Below are 17790 nucleotides of genomic sequence, written 5' to 3' on the forward strand. Positions count from 1 at the left end.
TCTTGGCAAGACTTTGTAATCTCTTCAGGAAATTGTAGTGTTCACTATGACAACATCCTTAGTTGAAATATGCTAGCATTTTTGCCAAAATTATGACCACAAATTATACGGCTACAGGAAGCAATCCAGGAAGAAAGAAGAGAGGGTTCCTCCTTTCAGACAGTCCACCCACTTATGGGATCAACTGGCTCCATGACCTTACTGTCTTGGATCACAAAGCAATACATTAGTGTTGTTGAGTTTTGCACTCTCTCTCTCTCTCTCTGTGTGTGTGTGTGTGTGTGTGTGTGTGTGTCAGAGTGGGGAGTTCGGCTGTATGCTTCTCTCCTAATTCCTGTATATTTTATTATTTAGTATTTATCAGTTATTTCCCACCTTTTCTCCAAGGAACTCAAGGTGGTGCACAACCCAGTGAGCTTCATAGCCGAGTGGAGTTTGAACCCTGGTCTCCCATGTTCTAGTCTTAACCACTATACCCATTTGTCTCCCTCAATAATACTGGCTTAACTTTGCATCTTGGCTCTTCAAAGCCCTCTGCTGACTGAGGTATCAGTCGTTTGTATGGCTTTTTCAGTGGCAGAAAGCTCTGAGGGAGGCTGGAGCTCTCCTGGCGGAATGAAAAGATTGTATAATATATTTTGTGTTTGTTCTCAAATGAACCTAAGCTGTCTGGAAGATGCCCTTCTCTATTATTCAGCAATCTCTTCATCTTTCACCTTGCTGCTGGCTGCCTTATGAAACTTTTACACTATGCATGTTTGACTGACACAGACATGAGCAGCAACCCACTTTAAAATATAGGCATTTGGAATGCCGTTTGCATTTTGTTTACTCTTTAGGTATGAAAAGGTTCCCTGTGTTAGAGGCACACTCCTTTTGCCTGGAACACAAAACAACACAGCAACAGAGGTGATTCTCTAGAATTATAAATTTGTGCATGGAGGTGTTGCTGGGTACTTAAAAGTCTTGGGGCACAGAAGATGTGGCTGTCTGGGGTCTCACTGGCACTCTGCTTTGCCCCCAGCCACCCTGTAAGGTGGAGGGAAGGTTTAAAAATAGGGAAATAGGCAGGTGTTTTGGGCTCCACCACTAACAATGCCCCTTGCTATGACATTCAAAAACACCCCTTACCAAAGGCTTCTTATAAAATTTGGCAGCCATGGGATAAGAGGACTCATCCTCTTAAGAATTGGTAACTGGTATAAAAACAGGAATCTGGGGTGGAATCTAAACATATGTAAAAATGTTGTGAAAATGCTATAAAAAAAGTTTTGAAAAAGAATATTGCATTTCCCATAGCTCACTATCGCCATCTAGTGTCACATTTGTACCATGCACTTTACAACACATTTAAAACATTTTATTTGCAGCTGTACAGCTGAGTCCTGAAAAGATTTTTCACAATGCTGGGAAGGTTAAAAAAACAGCCATGAGACTGGTGCTTTTTAATTTGTCCGTAAATAAACTGTACTGATTATGGGATGTATGGCCCTGGGCTCCTTAATACACGGTCTAAACCTTCTGGTTTTACCATTGTTGGCTGGGATAAAGCGACACTGTAACTGCTCCCATGCCACAAAGGTAATGTGGAACTGAGCCACCCACAGACAAGTCAAACACAAAACATCTCCAGTAGCCACCTTAACATCAAGATGCTAACAGCCTGTCTAATTTCAGCTTGCTTCTGAGTCCAGAGGGCTGGAGCTGCAACACTAAAACATACCTGCTTCCTGCTTTGCAGGCCTTTTTTCATCTGACCTAGGAGGGTGGGGCCTTCATTGATTCCAGCTTCAAAAGCTGAGGCTGCTGAACAGACTCTTGGGTTGAAGTATTGTTTAGGGGCTTTTGTTTGGGCAGTGGCGGCAGCATGGAGGGGTTGTTGTTGTTGCTGTTTTTGATTTTTCTTTTTTGTATCTTTATTTTAGATCTTGTGGTCTTATGGTTTACGTGGACATTGTTTAATTTGGTTTTTTACCGTTTGTTTTATTTATGTTCATTATTTTTTGTTATGTTTGCAATTACGGTATGTCTTTTTTCATGTTGCAGACTGGTTTTAACTATGGAAAGATAGAATACAAATAAAATCATGAATGTATATTAGCACTCCCTGGTAAACTATACTGTACCTTCTTGCCTGATGCTGGCATTTAGCTTGTCTCTATGCCTTTGTCGGGTGATCTGGGTTTGTTGCACTGATGTGATCTTTCCTGATTGCTGATGCTATGTATTTCTGGCACAACAAACAGCATGTGGTAGGGCAAAAGGCTTAGAAAATTCTGGGGGCTAGATGGAGATTGTCATGGGGCTCGCTATATAATTCTGTTTACAGCTTTAGGTGTCAAACTCTCCTAGCTCTTTTCACCTGTTGTGCATTTGCACCACACTGAGCCCGACAGTGAAAGTGCAGCTACATTGAAAAGGCTGTAAATATTTCTGCAGGAAAGATTATTGAAAACCTGGCTTTGCATATACAGAATGAGTAATAGCCCTCTGAGAATCAGACATGGAGGAAAATGTATACTGCTTGCCATGGCAAATATCTCTAGCAACATCATGGTGCCTCTGCTTGGTCCTATCAGATGAAGGCAAATAGCAGAATGTTGTCTTCAGCAGCTGAGCTTATTGTCTAACACATCTTTTCACACAGCATTGTGACCTGGGACCTGCTCAATTTTCATGTTTTATCATCACATAATTTCTTAATTAGTGCGTACAATGTGCTCATAATCTATTGATAAAAGAAAGATGCCTCTAATTACCATAAACTGGTGAGTCACACATAACCTTTTAAGATTATTAAAATGAAGGAAAAGGCAGATAAGTGTGCATCACTTTGAAAAGGGAAAGGAAAAGTTGAGGGGCAGATGTGATCCTCTTGATTATATTTTATCACATGGAACTTAATGGGCATGAAGCATATTTAAAGGTGAAAGGTAAAGGACCCCTGGACGGTTAAGTCCAGTCAAAGGTGACTATGGGGTGTGGTGCTCATCTCGCTTCAGGTTGAAGGAGCTGGCGTTTGTCCACAGAGAGCTTTCCGGGTCATGTGGCCAGCATGACTAAACTGCTTCTGGCACAACAGAACACCGTGACGAGTGCCAGAGAGCATGGAAATACTGTTTACCTTCCTGTGGTAGCAGTACCTATTTATCTACTTGCACTAGTGTGCTTTTGAATTGCTAGGTTGGCAGAAGCTGGGACAGAGCAACGGGAGCTCACCTTGTTGCGCAGATTTGAACCGCCGACCTTCCAATCGGCAAGTCCCAGAGGCTCAGTGGTTTAGACCACAGCGCCGCCCGCGTCCCTGAAGCATATTTATGGTAGAGACAGGAGTTCAGCATTATCCATTTGCCAAGCCCTGCACTGCACTTCAGCTAATTTCTAAGCGAAGTGCTGTGAGGGGAAAATTAATGAAATAATTAAATATTCCTGGGCATAGTAATTATTATGACACACTTTCAAAGCATTATCTGGAGAATTTTCACACCCATTAGCAATTGGGATTAGTACATTTTCAGGGTAATATGCAGGAATTCAACCCCCAACCCAATTTAATGATTTTTTTACTTCTTGAGACTACATAAATTTTTGTAATTTACTTGTCTAGGCAGCTTCGCTACAGTCTGCTGTCTCCTCAACAATATATGTTGCCCAATTGTCTGTCATCTCCCCAGGCTGCAGCAGAAAGCATACATTTCTCATGGTTTTATTTATTCCAAATTTTCAACAATATTTCCAAATAGGTTAGTTTGTATTTCTGTCAGGGCTTTATTGCATGACTCACTATAATTCATCATATTTTCCTATTCTTTCTTTACAATTTATTCTTAGCTCTTTTCTTGACATCTCACACCTTAAATTCAAAATGGAAGTTGCAGTAAACAGGTGAAGGATCTGCCGATGCAGACAATATCTTGCTGAATTTGCTCCCAGCTCCTACTGGGTCTCTTGTGTTTCTCAGGCAGCACTCAGGATCCCACCAACCTGAACCCTACTTAACTCTGCTTGTAGATTAGAAGGATATTATTTTGCCATGAAAACATGTGACTTAAACATCCATTGCACATTGTTCTGAGCTGGGTGGGTTATACCTCTTTATAATCAGGCCAGAGTTAGTTTGAAAATATATTAGTGGAATCATTTCCCCACCCCCTTTTGAGTTCAGAACTGTAAATTTATAATTGTGATCTCTGTTTTTATTTACTGAGAGAACTCAAGCTGAACATACTGTTTTCAATAACTGCTTTTATTTTTGAAATCTATTTTCCCCTTCCTTTTTGTGCTTGGATCAGTTTAGTTCAAACTAGGACGTCTCTATAGTGTCTCTGGGGTTTGAAATCACATAGAAGAGATGTACATATTTTAAGGGCATTGCACTGTAACTCCACTTCAGTTTATAATTTTAAAGATTCCGTTTACATGCTCCATTGCATCCGAAAGGCAACTAGAGTGTGCATTGCCCTATGATTTTGATTTCGAGTAGGTTACTTATTTATTAATTTTAGTGTGTCTATGTCCCAACATTCTTCAACTCAGAGTGATGTACATGGGGTCTGTGGGTGAACCCTCATCTAGGCACAGATCAGGCCTGTGTAGTGTCAGCAAAATGGCTCCATCATGTGTCTCAGTGTGGATGACCTTCCTGAATGGACACACTGCCCTACGGCTTATACCAAGTAAACTGTCTGGGAGCAGAGATGACAAACTTAATTTCACACTGTGCTTTATAGAAACACACACCCTCTTCTGGCTAGGAATACATGCAGCTCTTTTTTGGCGTTTTTGTAAAAAAAAAAAAAAAGTTCAACAATTTTGGGGTTTTCTTAAAAAAGCTCAACAACTCTAGCCAAGGAAACTACTTTGGGACTGTGTGCACCCTCTTGTGGGTGAGGAGTGATCATCTACCCTCCTGCAGCTCCAATTTAAGGCAGCCAATCATTTCAACATCAACTACTGACAGCAGACACCTGGTCAGGTTTCATTTCTTTATGACTGTACAAATGAGGACTTCAAGGGAATATTACGCAGCCATCATTACCATTTCTGTGCATCTTTCCTTCCTGTGTTTTGCTATTGCCTCTGTGAAACCTGTTTTGAATATTTTTGCAGCACATGGGACAGCTGAAACTAGCACCCAGAAATCTGACCACTCATATTTGGGTGAGACTATCATAGTCTGTGATAAGCAACACATTTATTCAAACAGTTTTGGCATGGTTTTAAGTTTTAAAAATACATATACCCACTTTTTTCCTCATTTGGATGTCCCATTACCATCTCAAACTCAACCTGTCCAAAACTGATCCACTTCTCTCTCCTCAAAAGCATTCCCCTCCTTGATTCCTCTTCCTATCCACCAACAACATCCCCTGTTGATCAGGCATGTAAGTCTTGGCTTCATCTTCAATTATTCTATTGACTTTCCTCTCCATACTCAGTGTGTTACCAAGGCAAGTAACTTCTCCCTGTATAAAAGGTGTGCCCCATAGTCCCTCCATCCTTCCACTGTGTAGTTCAGATTTCAGATCTGTTGCCAGTGTTATTCTGCAAGGCAGAATATACACTGAGGACAAATTATTATTATTATTATTACCACTACATGAAATAATCACTTATGAATCTTTTAAAAAGAAAAGCACAGGGTGACCTACTCTTTCACAGCACAGGCCTACCATTTCAAAAATATTGCGTTAATATTTTCTTTGAACAGTGTGTGCTCTCCATCTGTATAATCTTAATGCTATAATAGGAGTTCTGTGACATACTGAAGGCTGCACTTTCTCCCAAGGCTGTGGAAGACTCTCCAACTACCTCCGCAACCTCTCCCAAGGCCGCTGAACCTGTGCCTCTGAACGCTCTTCCAAGGCGAGTGCATTGGCAGGTGGGATTGCTGACAGTCCCCCCCATCCCAGCCCCTTCTGACACTCCCCCCCTTCCCCTCCACCCCTTTTCCAGCCAAAAACATAAATATACAAGTTATGCTTACACTACACTGTAGTCTACTAAGCTAAGCTCCACTGGTTGCAGGGGCGGGAGGGGGAAAACTCAGCCCCAAACTTAGTCAGCTCCACTCCCATGGCCAGAAAAGGGGTGGCAGGGTGGGAGCTTCCTTCTCCTGGAAGCAGCCAGACTGCCTGCACCTCACATCCTCATAAGGAGCAATATCTGCAAAGCACAATAAAGCAAACCACAATAAAACAAGGTATGCCTGTACAGTATTCAAAATTTTAAAAACCCCTTCCCGTGGAAGCTGCTCTGAAACTGCATGTCAAACAACTGCTATTTCATTTATTTTACTTTTTAAAAATGTCTAGGGCTCTAATCTTAGGTATATATAGAATCACAGCATTGTACAGTTGGAAGGGACCCTGGGGGATCATCTAGTCCAACCCCCATTTCTTATATATGATTTCTTATATATTGTATTGTATTAGAATTGGAATTGCATAGAATACAAAAATAATATTATAAGAAATAAAAGAAGCAATTAAAATACCATTAAAAACAAATGTGAATATTTAACACGATTGATGTGCCATGGAACACCGTGCAGACAACAGTTTGGGAACCCCGATATTACAATGTGGTGCTAAGCAAACATGTAAAGGCTATGAATTCATTTGTCTTAATCACAGTCATAAAACTGAGAGACTCCTAACTGCAGATAGGATGAGGCATAGAACCTGAGTTCCACTGCAAGGAGAAATGGGGATGGACAGGTGGGGGAACTGTTTTCAGAAAACCTCCCAATAGAAAGAAAAAATAGGGAAGAGGTGAAGGATAGAAGTGACAGGGATTAACACACATTAAATAACAGAAACACAGGGAAAGATGAGATCATGGAATAGATGATTTAGTGGAGGAGACAAATGCACCTCCAAAGTAGATTTTTTTCAAAGCACATGGGGACTTGGCTGATGCAGGTGTCAGAGGATGGAGTGGTTTGTGGACAAGGGCAATGTATCTATAATTATATACAGTACTGGATGTCTTCACAATGCAGCCAGAAACCTGCCATGTGTGTCAATCACAGGCACTGCTGCCAAACCTTGAGCACAGCATGTCCAAGGGATTATGATATGACACTGGAGCAAAAAGTTGGGGGCAAATCTATTACTTATACTTAGAAAGAAAAAAAAGAACATCGGAATAGACCTCCTGGATCAGGCCAAAGACCCTTCCAGTCTGGCTTCTAGTTCTCACAGTGGCCAACCAGATGCCCAGTGGAAACCCACAAGCAGAATCTGAACACAACAGTGCTCTCCCCACTTGCTGACACCTAGCAACTGCCATTCAGAGGCAGACTGCTTCAGCTATGGGGGCAAATAGCCATTGATAGCCTTACGCTCTATGAATATGTCTCATTCAATTTTAAAGTCTTCCAAGTTGGCCATCACAACCTCTTGCTGGAGTGAATTCCACAGGTTAACTATATGTTGTGTGAAGAAATACTTTCTTTTGTCTGCCTGAAGCTTCCAATATTCCATTTCACTGAATGTCCATGACTTCTGGCGTTCTGGGGACGCCGACGACAAAACCTTTTCTCTGTTCACTTTCTTCACACCATACATAATGTTACACACTTCTATCATGTCTCCTCTTACCTGCCTTTTCTCTAAACTAAAAAGTTCCAAATGTTGTAACGTTTCCTAACAGTAGAGTTGCTCCTTCACCTTGATCCTTTGAGTTGCTGTTTTCTGAATCTTCCCAATTCCACAATATCCTTTTTGAGGTGGATCAACCAGAATGCTACAAATTATTCCAACTGTGGTCGCACCATAGATAATAGCATGGAGTTTGCTTTATTTCACAGCTGCCACATACTGGGTTGACATCTTCACTGAGCTATCTACTATGACCCCAAGGTCTTGCTCCAGGTCAGTCACTGCCAGTTCAGACCCCATAAACATATATATGAAATTAAGATGTTTTGTGCTGACTTGCATCACTTTATACTTGTTTACATTGCATTACACCTGCCATTTTACTGCCTAATCACTCAGTTTGGAGTGATATTTTTTTCAGTTTTAGAGAAGATTTAAATTAGTTCTTCTGTTCTAAGAGAATACTTAATTCAATGTAGTATGAGGTGAGCTAATTGTGAAGCACTGGGTCCTAAAATGTTATTTTTTTTCTATGTGAACAATGGCAGGATATAATTCCTCTGAGTCATCTACTAAAATATTCCAAGATTTTGACCTTAATTAAACTGCATGGTGTCTAATTATTGCTTTTGTAAATTTTAATACCAACTACTTAATAAGAACCAAAACAACTAATTAATACCTCATTTATGCTTTTCCTCTGTTTTCATATGAAACTTTTAAAACAATCTACAAGCAGGCTTCAAATAGACATTTCACATCATCTGTGTCCATAAGCAATGTTAAACCATGGTTTAAAATAAATGTGCTGCATGGGGAAGAAGAAGAAGAAGAAGAAGAGGAGGAATTTGGACTTGATATCCTGCCTTTCACTCCCCTTAAGGAGTCTCAAAGCGGCTAACAATCTCCTTTCCCTTCCTCCCCCACAACAAACACTCTGTGAGATGAGTGGGGCTGAGAGATTTCAGAGAAGTGTGACTAGCCCAAGGTCACCCAGCAGCTGCATGTGGAGGAGCGGGGACACGAACCCGGTTCACCAGATTATGAGTCCACCGCTCTTAGCCACTACACCACACTGGCCTGGACATAAACCAAACTCTGGCCTGTTGCTATGTGCAATCCTGGGACCATGGTTTGTTTCCATGGTTTGTTTGGTGGTGAACCAAAGTTTGTTCTTCATGGATTTGTTTGGAGGAAATTCAAAATATAAACTTTTAGGAAAAAGTGGCTTCTTCCTTATAATACAATTTCCCCCCTTAATGAAGCTTGGTGGCTCTGAATAAAACTCAAGAAAACTAAAGAACTGGTTGAAAGGATGTGTTTTTCCCGTTTCCCTTATTTTTAAACTTTACTTAATCCTATGTTATACTGGCCTTGATCCAGATAAAGAGATGCAAGTGTGTACAACACATTGGATCAGAAATCATACATTAACTGGATGCACATCTAAAGGCAGATGATGCGTTTCTATGCTGTACATTGGAATGTGCAGCTCCTATTCACATCATTTGGTCTTAGTGGGAAGAACCATCGCCATGGACACAATAGGGTTTACTTTTGAGTAAACACCCATACATCTGTCACAAGACTCAAAAGTGATAGACTTTCTCTGGAAGGAAGAGCAAGGAAAGTGCTGCAAGAGTAATTAGGAAATTTCCTGTTCACTACAATTCTGTGACTTGACAGTTAAGAGGTTTGCTGTTATAATAAGAGGATTTCCCCAGGTTTTCCAAGCAGCTTGCCCTAGATAATTCAAACTACAACTCCCATAAGTGCTGGCAATCACTGCCCATTGCCCCTGCTCTCTCTGGTCAATGGGAGCTGTAGTCACAACAACATATTTGGATGGTTCCCTTTGGAGGAAAGCTGACTGGGCCCACATCATCTTCACAGCCACAGTGAAGATAGTAATCTCTATAGTCCAGAACTCCAGATAACAAATAGCACTGAGATTTGCAGCTGCTGGCCCTTCCTTCCATCACCATTTGCCACCTTTTAAATGCCCTTCTAATTTTGCCAGCTACATAGTAATCTTCCCCCACAAGCAGCCTAGCTACAGCCTCTGGATGAACCTCAAGGGTAGCTAATACTAATATTTATACCCCACTTATCTGTCTGGGTTGCCCCAGCCCTCTGGAACTTTAGAAGTCCCTGTGATCTTTTGATCATCCAGTGAAGAACAGCCTCTAACTAAAGCAGAAAGCAATCATTTTACAACCCCCAAAATCAACAATCGTTGAAACGCTTTCATTCCTTCACACCTTCCTGTCCTGTTTGTGGTCTTTCCAAAGGGATCTGTTTTGCTACTCTGGGAAACAGGACTTTTGACGAGATAGGCCTTTTGTCTGATTCAGCTGGGCTCTTATGTTCTTTGCTAATTGTAGGGGCCCGTAAAACCACTGCTTTGTAAAGCTTTCAAGACTGCTTTGGTGATTAAAACAACAAGGAGTCTTGCGGCATCTTGCCTTGTTCATGGAGTCTGGTACTAAATGGAGGGGGTTAGTTCTCGCAAGAGCGCAGAACATGCAACCCAAGAATTTATTCTGTGCAGAAACTGTGGGGACTGTGGAGCACGATTGTGGGACCGTGGGATCTGGAGTTAAGGAGGCCAGAGGAAAATGTGGGGCTGATATTTACAGGCTTACCTCTGATATCTGAACGCCCTGGACTGAAAACTCACATATGCTCAATTTTCCTATGCCACCACAACTCCTATGTGTGGACATGGCTGGAGCCATACCTGGAGCAGAGCACTCTACGCATGCCTAGGAGCACGCTTTCCTTTCGTTTTGATTCCTATCCGTGGCTGGATTAGGTCCTGGAAGCAGATCGTGGGGCCCGCTCCTCCTCACGGGCGATCCTTGGGCGCCTAAGCCCTGTCAACAGAAGTGGGGCGTGAGGATGAGAAACTTCCCCTCTCCGCCGCGCGTCGCTTTAGGGGAGGACGGCGGCGGCGGCGGCGGCAGCAGCGAGGAAGCGGCCGTTCCCGCCGTGCCTGAGGGAAAGCGCCGCCAATTCTACTCGCCCTTATCGGAAGAGACTTCGAAGAGCAACTCAGCCCCTCTTTCCCGCCCGAGACCCCGGCTCCTTCACGGGGCGGACGGATGAGGAAAGAGCCCCGAGGCCTCCGCCCTCCTCGCGGCCAGTCCCAGAGGGTGGCACCTCCTCGCGGCGCCGCCTCCTGCTCCCGCCCCAGTCCTGGCAGCGCCGCCTCCGCCTCCTCCTCTGTCAGGGAGCGACGGGAGCAAGTTGGGCCGGGCCGAGCGAGCAGGGCTTGGAGTGGCCCCGTGATTAGGGGATGACTCCCGGGAGCTGGCCGTGCTGAGCTCGGACTTGTCGCCGCCGCCGCCGCCGCCGCCCTGGAGGGGACGTGACCTCCGCCGCAATGTTTAGGAGGATTTTGCAGAGGGTAAGAGAGCGGCGGCGGCGGCGGCGGCGGCGGCGAGAGGGCGTTTCTTCCGCCGCTGCGGCGCTTGCCTGCCCGGGCTGGAGCAGCAGGAGCAGGAGCACGGGGAGGGACGGAGGGAGCCGCACTTCCTGGAGTCTGATCGAGGGACAGACAACCGGCACCTGACCGGGGTCTTTCCTTCCTCACGCACACGCCTATAGACACGAGCCCATCCCAGCAGCAGGGAACCTGGCTGCTGCCCGCTTCCTGGCCCTTGGGGCCGGCTCGCCAGCCGCCACCGCTGCGGCGGCGCTTCCCTCACTTCCCTCTTCTCCAGGCCGTAGCTGCTGGTGCGATGAGGCCCTTCTTCTTCCCTTGCTCATTCATGGCCGGGGAAAGTGGCCCAGGCAACTGGCTGAGCTGGGCCTGGAGCAACAGGGGCGTCGGGCGATTCTGCCGCTTGGCGGGGGGTGGAGGGGTGGAGGAAAGGGCCCACGCCTGTTCCCGTGGGGGGGATTTGGGGAGGTGGGGGTGCGCTGTTAGGTTTTAGGTCCCTGCCAGAGGGTTGGGGTCGAGACGAGGGTGGGATAGGGGGCGAGGAAGTTCAGGGGCGGGAGGAGGGGTGAACTACAGAAGGGGAGCAATGGGGAGTGCGAAGGAAATGGAGTCTCATTTGTCTCCCCCGCCCCCAATATGTGGGGCCCAGGCAGCTTCTGAAGGGGCTTCGGCCTTCCTCCTGCCCATCTGGTTCCAGTTGCCTTAGCAGAGTAGCCTGGTGCGGAAGGCCTCCTGGCACTTGACGGGGTTAATCACGGCTGGTTTCTCCCTCTGACAGGGAGGTGTCTCTGTTGAGGGTGGAAGGCATTACTCACTGACTCTTCCAAGGCTCGTGCTATTAAATATTGCAGCAGATTAAATCTCTGTTTGAAGTCGCACATGTTTGTATGCATGTCTTTGGATCTTGTACACTTCCCTCTGGGGTTGGCTGTGTTCTCAGGTGGGAAAATAGTGGCAGTGTGTATTCAGTGGCTGACAACTGGTTGGGGCAGCACATGCCATTTGCCACTGACATGGACTGTGAGAGAGGAGAGGAATGAAAAGGGGGAAAATCTAGCAAATCAAACACTGCTGAGTCCTGTGCTTGTAAGTACAGTAGTTAGTAGCAGTTAATGCACAGAGTGCATAGGACATTAGCCTGCCATGGTGGTCAAGTAATTCCCAGGGCTAGGGGAACTATTAAAAGCTCCTGACTAAAATATGCCTTCAGAAGCCATGGCATCCTCCATGCTCTCTGCCCTGGTCTTTGAAATTATATTCAACTGAAAGCATGGGGACTTCTTACCCCAGAATAAAAAAAACTGACTTAACATTCCTCTCTATGCTTACCACCCCCCTCTTCCATGATAGGGGGAGTTTTAAAACCAGTGGCAAACTGAATGGTGCTTAAAGTACTTTTGGGAGGCAGAGGCTCCTACCATTGTGTGATTATGTATTTGCTTATTTGAGTAGATGGAAGTGTCTCACATTCACATATGGGCCCATGATATGAACTTACACATACATAACATGGAACTACTACTGTGACCATTACTTCAGAGTAAGTGCACCATCACCCTTCCTAGTACAGTCGTACCTTGGAAGTCAAATGGAATCTGTTCCGCTGGTCTGTTCAACTTCCAAAGCACGGCTTCTGATTGGCTGCAGGAAGCCAATTGGAAGCCGCAGAAGCCCTGCCAGACGTTCAGCTTCCAAAAATAGTTTGCAAGCCGGAACAGTCACTTCCGGGTTTGCGACGTTCGGGAGCCAAAATGTTCAAGAACTAAGCTATTTGAAAACCAAGGTACGACTGTACTCTTGCTAATCACCTTCTTTATCACCACCTTTGATATACGCTTGAATACTGACATGTGTCAGATATAACGTACATAACAGAGGTGATTTCTCACCTGGCAGAGAAGGTCCTATGGCTTCTTAGCAATGTAGATACTTCAGTGACTCATAAATTTGCTCTTTTTGCCAAAAAGATCAGAAAGAAGACCTTGGGCAATATAGCAGTAAACTGTAAGGGAGTCGCAGAGATCTAAATGAAGACCATTATTCGTGGCGCAACACCCCTTTTGCTTGTATTTTTTATTTAGATTTGCCGTGGCCAATGGCTAGTACAATAAACTTATTTGGATTGGATTGGAGGTACAGAATAGTGGCATTTCTGCTTCACATTTATGTGGTGAGAGTTTTCAGGCTCATATCCACAGTAATCTTGGGTAGTTCACAGTTATTTGACTTTCCTATTCTTCTGTTGACTTGTAAACCCAAGTTAACACATACCGTGTGTTGAATATCTTGCTAGTCCATGAACACTGTGGCTGTCTTCTGTAGCTCTGCCCTTAATCTTGGTCATTGCTTATATTCAAAACTATCTTGCCGTCATGGGCATAGCAGCCACCCCCCTAAATCAATCAAAATCAATACAAATCTGAGGTTCTACCCCTCAAACAAAAGCCTGCCCCCCCAACAAAAATCCTGGCTATGGCAATGCTTGCTCTTATCTGTCTTGCTAATTATTTCCTTTATCACATGGTGATATTGTGAGGAGGCCATAGCTCATGCTATGCTTATGCCAGTTTCGGTCCCTGACTTCACCAGTTAAAGGATCTGTGATGGCAGGGCTTGGAAAAATATCTATGGATTGTACTGAGCTAGATTCATTAATGGTCTGACTTGGACACTTCCATACTTTCATATACACCGGGGGTGGGGGTGGGGTGGGGAGCATTGGTTCAAGGGGCCAAATGCAGCCCCTCAGGACTTTCCCCAGGCTACATCCTTCCCTCACTTTGCTCCACATCCTTCTCCACACATTCTGGAAAATGTCGTAGAACTGTAACAGTGCCTGTTGCTTGGCTGGGGAGTTGTACGTATGGAAACCTCTGGCTTTTGCTTGGCTGGACTGTAGCCTACAATCCAAAGATAAGAGTAACATCTGTTTCCCCAAGCACTGATGGTATGCACCCAACATATAAAGAAGATTGACCATGAGAGAATGTAGTTTCGGACTGAAAAAGGTTACTGACCCTGATATGAAATATTTCAGCACGCCAGTCAGTAAGAAAAAGAAGGGCTGATTTCTGTTCTGATGCTATGGAAGCAGGAGAAGGGACAAGGAAGGATCTTCTGTAGGTAAAAACTTAGATATTGAAAGTGAACATAATAGAAACAAGAGTACCATAATATAGAGGGTTTTTTTCAGTTGTGGATTGACTCATTGAAGACCAAAGGTGATTCTTGCCTCTTCTGTGGGTTTACCTGTAAGCTGTTCAGAATGGAGTTGAGTCACTTAGCTCACTGAAAGAGAATGCTCCATTGAAAGAGAATGCTCCAGTCTTATAATGCCAGTGCCATGAAACACTAAAATCATGCGGTGAAAACTGCATCCTAGATGTTTGATACCCACTTTGAATGCTTAGAAGATTTTTGTGTAGTTTGCTGGTAATTAGCTTAGTTGTTTTTGATGAAGGAAGACTTATGTTTTTACTGTGGATTTGGTGAGATCTTCAAGATGTGTTAAGAGTATCTTTTATCACTAAGAGCCTGTTCTTCTAATGTGTGTACTTTATTGCTCGGTGCAATTTCTACAAGATTATTATAGTTTGCAGTTTCCTTATCTACTTATGATTTCCCAGGTAATGACCAACTTTATATATAACAAGTGAAATAAGAACAAAAAAGGTACCCTCTGATGTGCTGAGCTAGAGGTAGTAAATGCATGGGAGGGCTGGATGAAGCCTGCCAAACTGCTGCCAAGTAGTCTTCCACCTGCTTGCTGAATTGGGTGTGCCTTCTCTTATCTGCAAATGCACCTCTTCTCCCTTTGGCACAGTGCCATTGGTAGGTGCTCAGGAAACAGGAATGAGTACTTCTTCCTCTTCCTGAACAGTAAGATCTTCTTCATAATGGTGCCGAGTCAGAGGAAGAAGAGGTGCCTTTGAAGGTAAACAGATGGGGAGAAAGCACCCCAACAGCGCACTCTCATCTCAGCCATGTGCACTGATGCAATTTGAAACTCCATCACAGTGCTGGGCTTTGTAGAGTTTTAAACTTCTCCTCCTAGTTCAGTGCTGTGATAGAGAAATAGCCTCATTGCAGTGCTAGGATGAGAGTGCTAGGATGGAGTAATATATGCCTACATATGCAGGGTTGCTTGCATGTATGTGTGAGAGAAGTGTATGTGTGAATGAAGCGTGCCTGTGTTTGCGCACTATGCATCCGTGTGATATGTGAGTGTGCACCTTATTATTATCTATTACTAGGTATTTCATTTAAAAATTGCTTCCCATAAGACAATTTACAATATAATTAAAACCTGTGAAACAGTTGCATATATAAAACATTATGATTAGAACATTAGAACAACAGCAATATATAAAAGCAATTCAAACTCTGTGCAACTATCAACTGGAATAAATATCTCCATATAGAAGGCTTGATGAAAGAGGAATGTCTTTAGTAGGCACTGAAATAAAATAAAGAGGGCACATGTCTGATATATAATGGGAGGAAGTTACAAAGGGTGGGTAGGAGGCCCCATGCATCTCTGCATAGGCACAACCACTTTGGCCGTGATCACTGTTGTGCACATGCTGAATGTGGTCCTTGGGCCAAAAAGGTTAATTGTCCCAACTCTGAGATGGCCCAGTTGCCCTCTTGTTGTTGTTGATAATGATGGTGATGAAGATTACTATACTTTTCCTTCATTTACAAGTGAAAGGTTTTCTATATGTGATTTCTTTAAAAAGATCAAATAAGTACTGTGTACATTATTGTCAATCAGATTTTCTTTAAAATATGGCACTACTGTGTCTGTTAAAATGTAGAATGGCTACCATATTTGAAAAAAATTAACTGCCATGGTAGCTTCAGTCTAGAGAAGGACAGGTGGAAGATCCATGCATTCACTAGGCCTTAAAAATGTTCAGCTGTTCCGCAAAAGTTTTTTTTTAAAATGCCACTGAACATGTTCAGTGTCTAGCATATGCACAAAATGCCTGTGTTAAAAAATAAATAAGTAAGGCGAGATCTATGCTTTAAAAACAAAGCTTGTGCTACAGTACTTCACTGAGTTGCTTATGGGAAATGCATAAAGCCAAGGCAACATACATGTGTCTTTAAACATCCATGGAGCCTAGAGAATTATTGGACGATTGATAGTTTTTATTACACATTCTACTAATAAGATAAAGGTTCTTATTTTGTGATAGTGCCAACCTGTATGCTCGTTGCTATAGCTCTAACGCTCCTGCTCAGTTTGTACATTTGAATATAGTTGGAGGCACTAGTGTAATTTCCTGTTACTTTAGAACAGAGAATTTAAACAATTCACATGTGCATCTGTTGCAAAAGATTTTATAAAGTATGACTGATTTAATATCTATTTATTTCTTGCAATACAGTAAGGAAATATATTACATCTGCCTTTTTGTTTTCAGACTCCGGGCAGAGTTGGATCTCAGAGTTCTGACTCCGATTCATCTGCAGTCCCAGGAAATGCAGTGGATGTCAACAATGAGAGCTCTTCAGAGGTACTGTATTACAATATTACAATAATACAATATTACAATAATACATCGCCTTAGATTGAACTTAGATTTGTTCTAAACCTTGGATCTGACCTCTTGGGAAAAATTGCCTAGGAATGCTTACTCCTACTTATTTCAATGTTCAGTGTTTAGTTGCATTGAATATCTTGCAATATTGCATAAAATGTTGTTTTGCGTTGTGTTTGGTTCTCCATTTGGTGAATCCCATATTTTGTATATATTTGCTGCCACAGAAAATCTGAGCATTGTGCTGCCTTTTTTGACATTCAGTTTGCTTCCAATGTTTTAAAATATATACATGCCTAAAAGCAACTGTTTCACAGGGCTTCATCTGTCCAGTGTGCATGAAAATGTGTGTTACTGCCACTGATCTGTCTGAACATTACCAAGAGCACGTTGGGATAGAAACAAGAAGATTGGAGCTTCGTGAACCGCCTACTGCCACTGTGGGTCTTGTTTATTTGGCTTCAGTGGCTTGGTTCTGGGATGCTTGGAAAAATAAGTGCTTTTCCTTTCTGGTTGCTCTGGTGTGGGCCCTTTCAGCTTTTCTGGATACTTCCTACTCTAGGAATATACAGGGTGTATTGGTGGTTGTTGGGTTTTTTAGTGGTGGTGGTGTTATATCCATAACAGAAGGCTAGTGTCAGATATTGTATGTCCTGACAGTGTCTTGTGGATCCTTCTTTCTGATTTGCAGCTGCCTTTTGTGGAATGGCTGTGGTATCAAAGATTGGCATTTACATATTGAAAATAGCTTTGCATGTTTTTGTTCCTCATGTAGTTATTTGAACAACTTGATACATGAATTTTCTCCGGCATATTTCATTGTGAACTTACAGAACAGGATATAAAATCATTTTCCCATTTAAGTGTTTGTGGCTTGACAGACTTGTTCACTAGAAATTCTGCTTCTAGGTTTCTGGATATAGAGCTATATTGGGCAACTTGGTCTGTGCTACGGACCAAGATGGAGATTTTTGCCAGAGCGTTTCAAACCTGTAGAAGGCTGGAGTGGTGAAGAATCCACCACCTTCAACATGGCTCATACATAGGCAGCTGTAGTTTTGCTTGGGGTTTTCTATTGAGAGTTCGTAGGCATACTAGGAAGGCATTACTACTTGAAGAAAAGTCAGGATTTTTTTTGTGTGTGTGTAGTGTATGTAGTGAAACCTCTCTTAGAAAATGTTACCTCTTATGGTAA

General features: G+C 43.2%; 1 protein-coding gene across 2 annotated transcripts in view; it reads left to right on the forward strand.

The window, feature by feature from the left end:
• Positions 1-10842: 10842 nt before the first annotated feature.
• EEA1 (early endosome antigen 1) overlaps positions 10843-17790 on the forward strand; it is a 46817-nt gene continuing 39869 nt past the window's right edge. The window contains exons 1-3 of one of the 2 annotated variants that reach the window (XM_079993439.1): positions 10843-11013; positions 16479-16571; positions 16913-17035. In XM_079993439.1, the coding sequence (XP_079849565.1) occupies positions 10990-11013; positions 16479-16571; positions 16913-17035 (240 nt within the window). In that variant the 5' untranslated portion in view covers positions 10843-10989. The remainder of the gene's footprint in view (positions 11014-16478; positions 16572-16912; positions 17036-17790) is intronic. The other variant, XM_079993440.1, reaches the window with a different exon arrangement.

Source organism: Podarcis cretensis (genome assembly GCF_951804945.1).
Source record: "Podarcis cretensis genome assembly, chromosome: 10".
Taxonomy (NCBI): domain Eukaryota; kingdom Metazoa; phylum Chordata; class Lepidosauria; order Squamata; family Lacertidae; genus Podarcis; species Podarcis cretensis.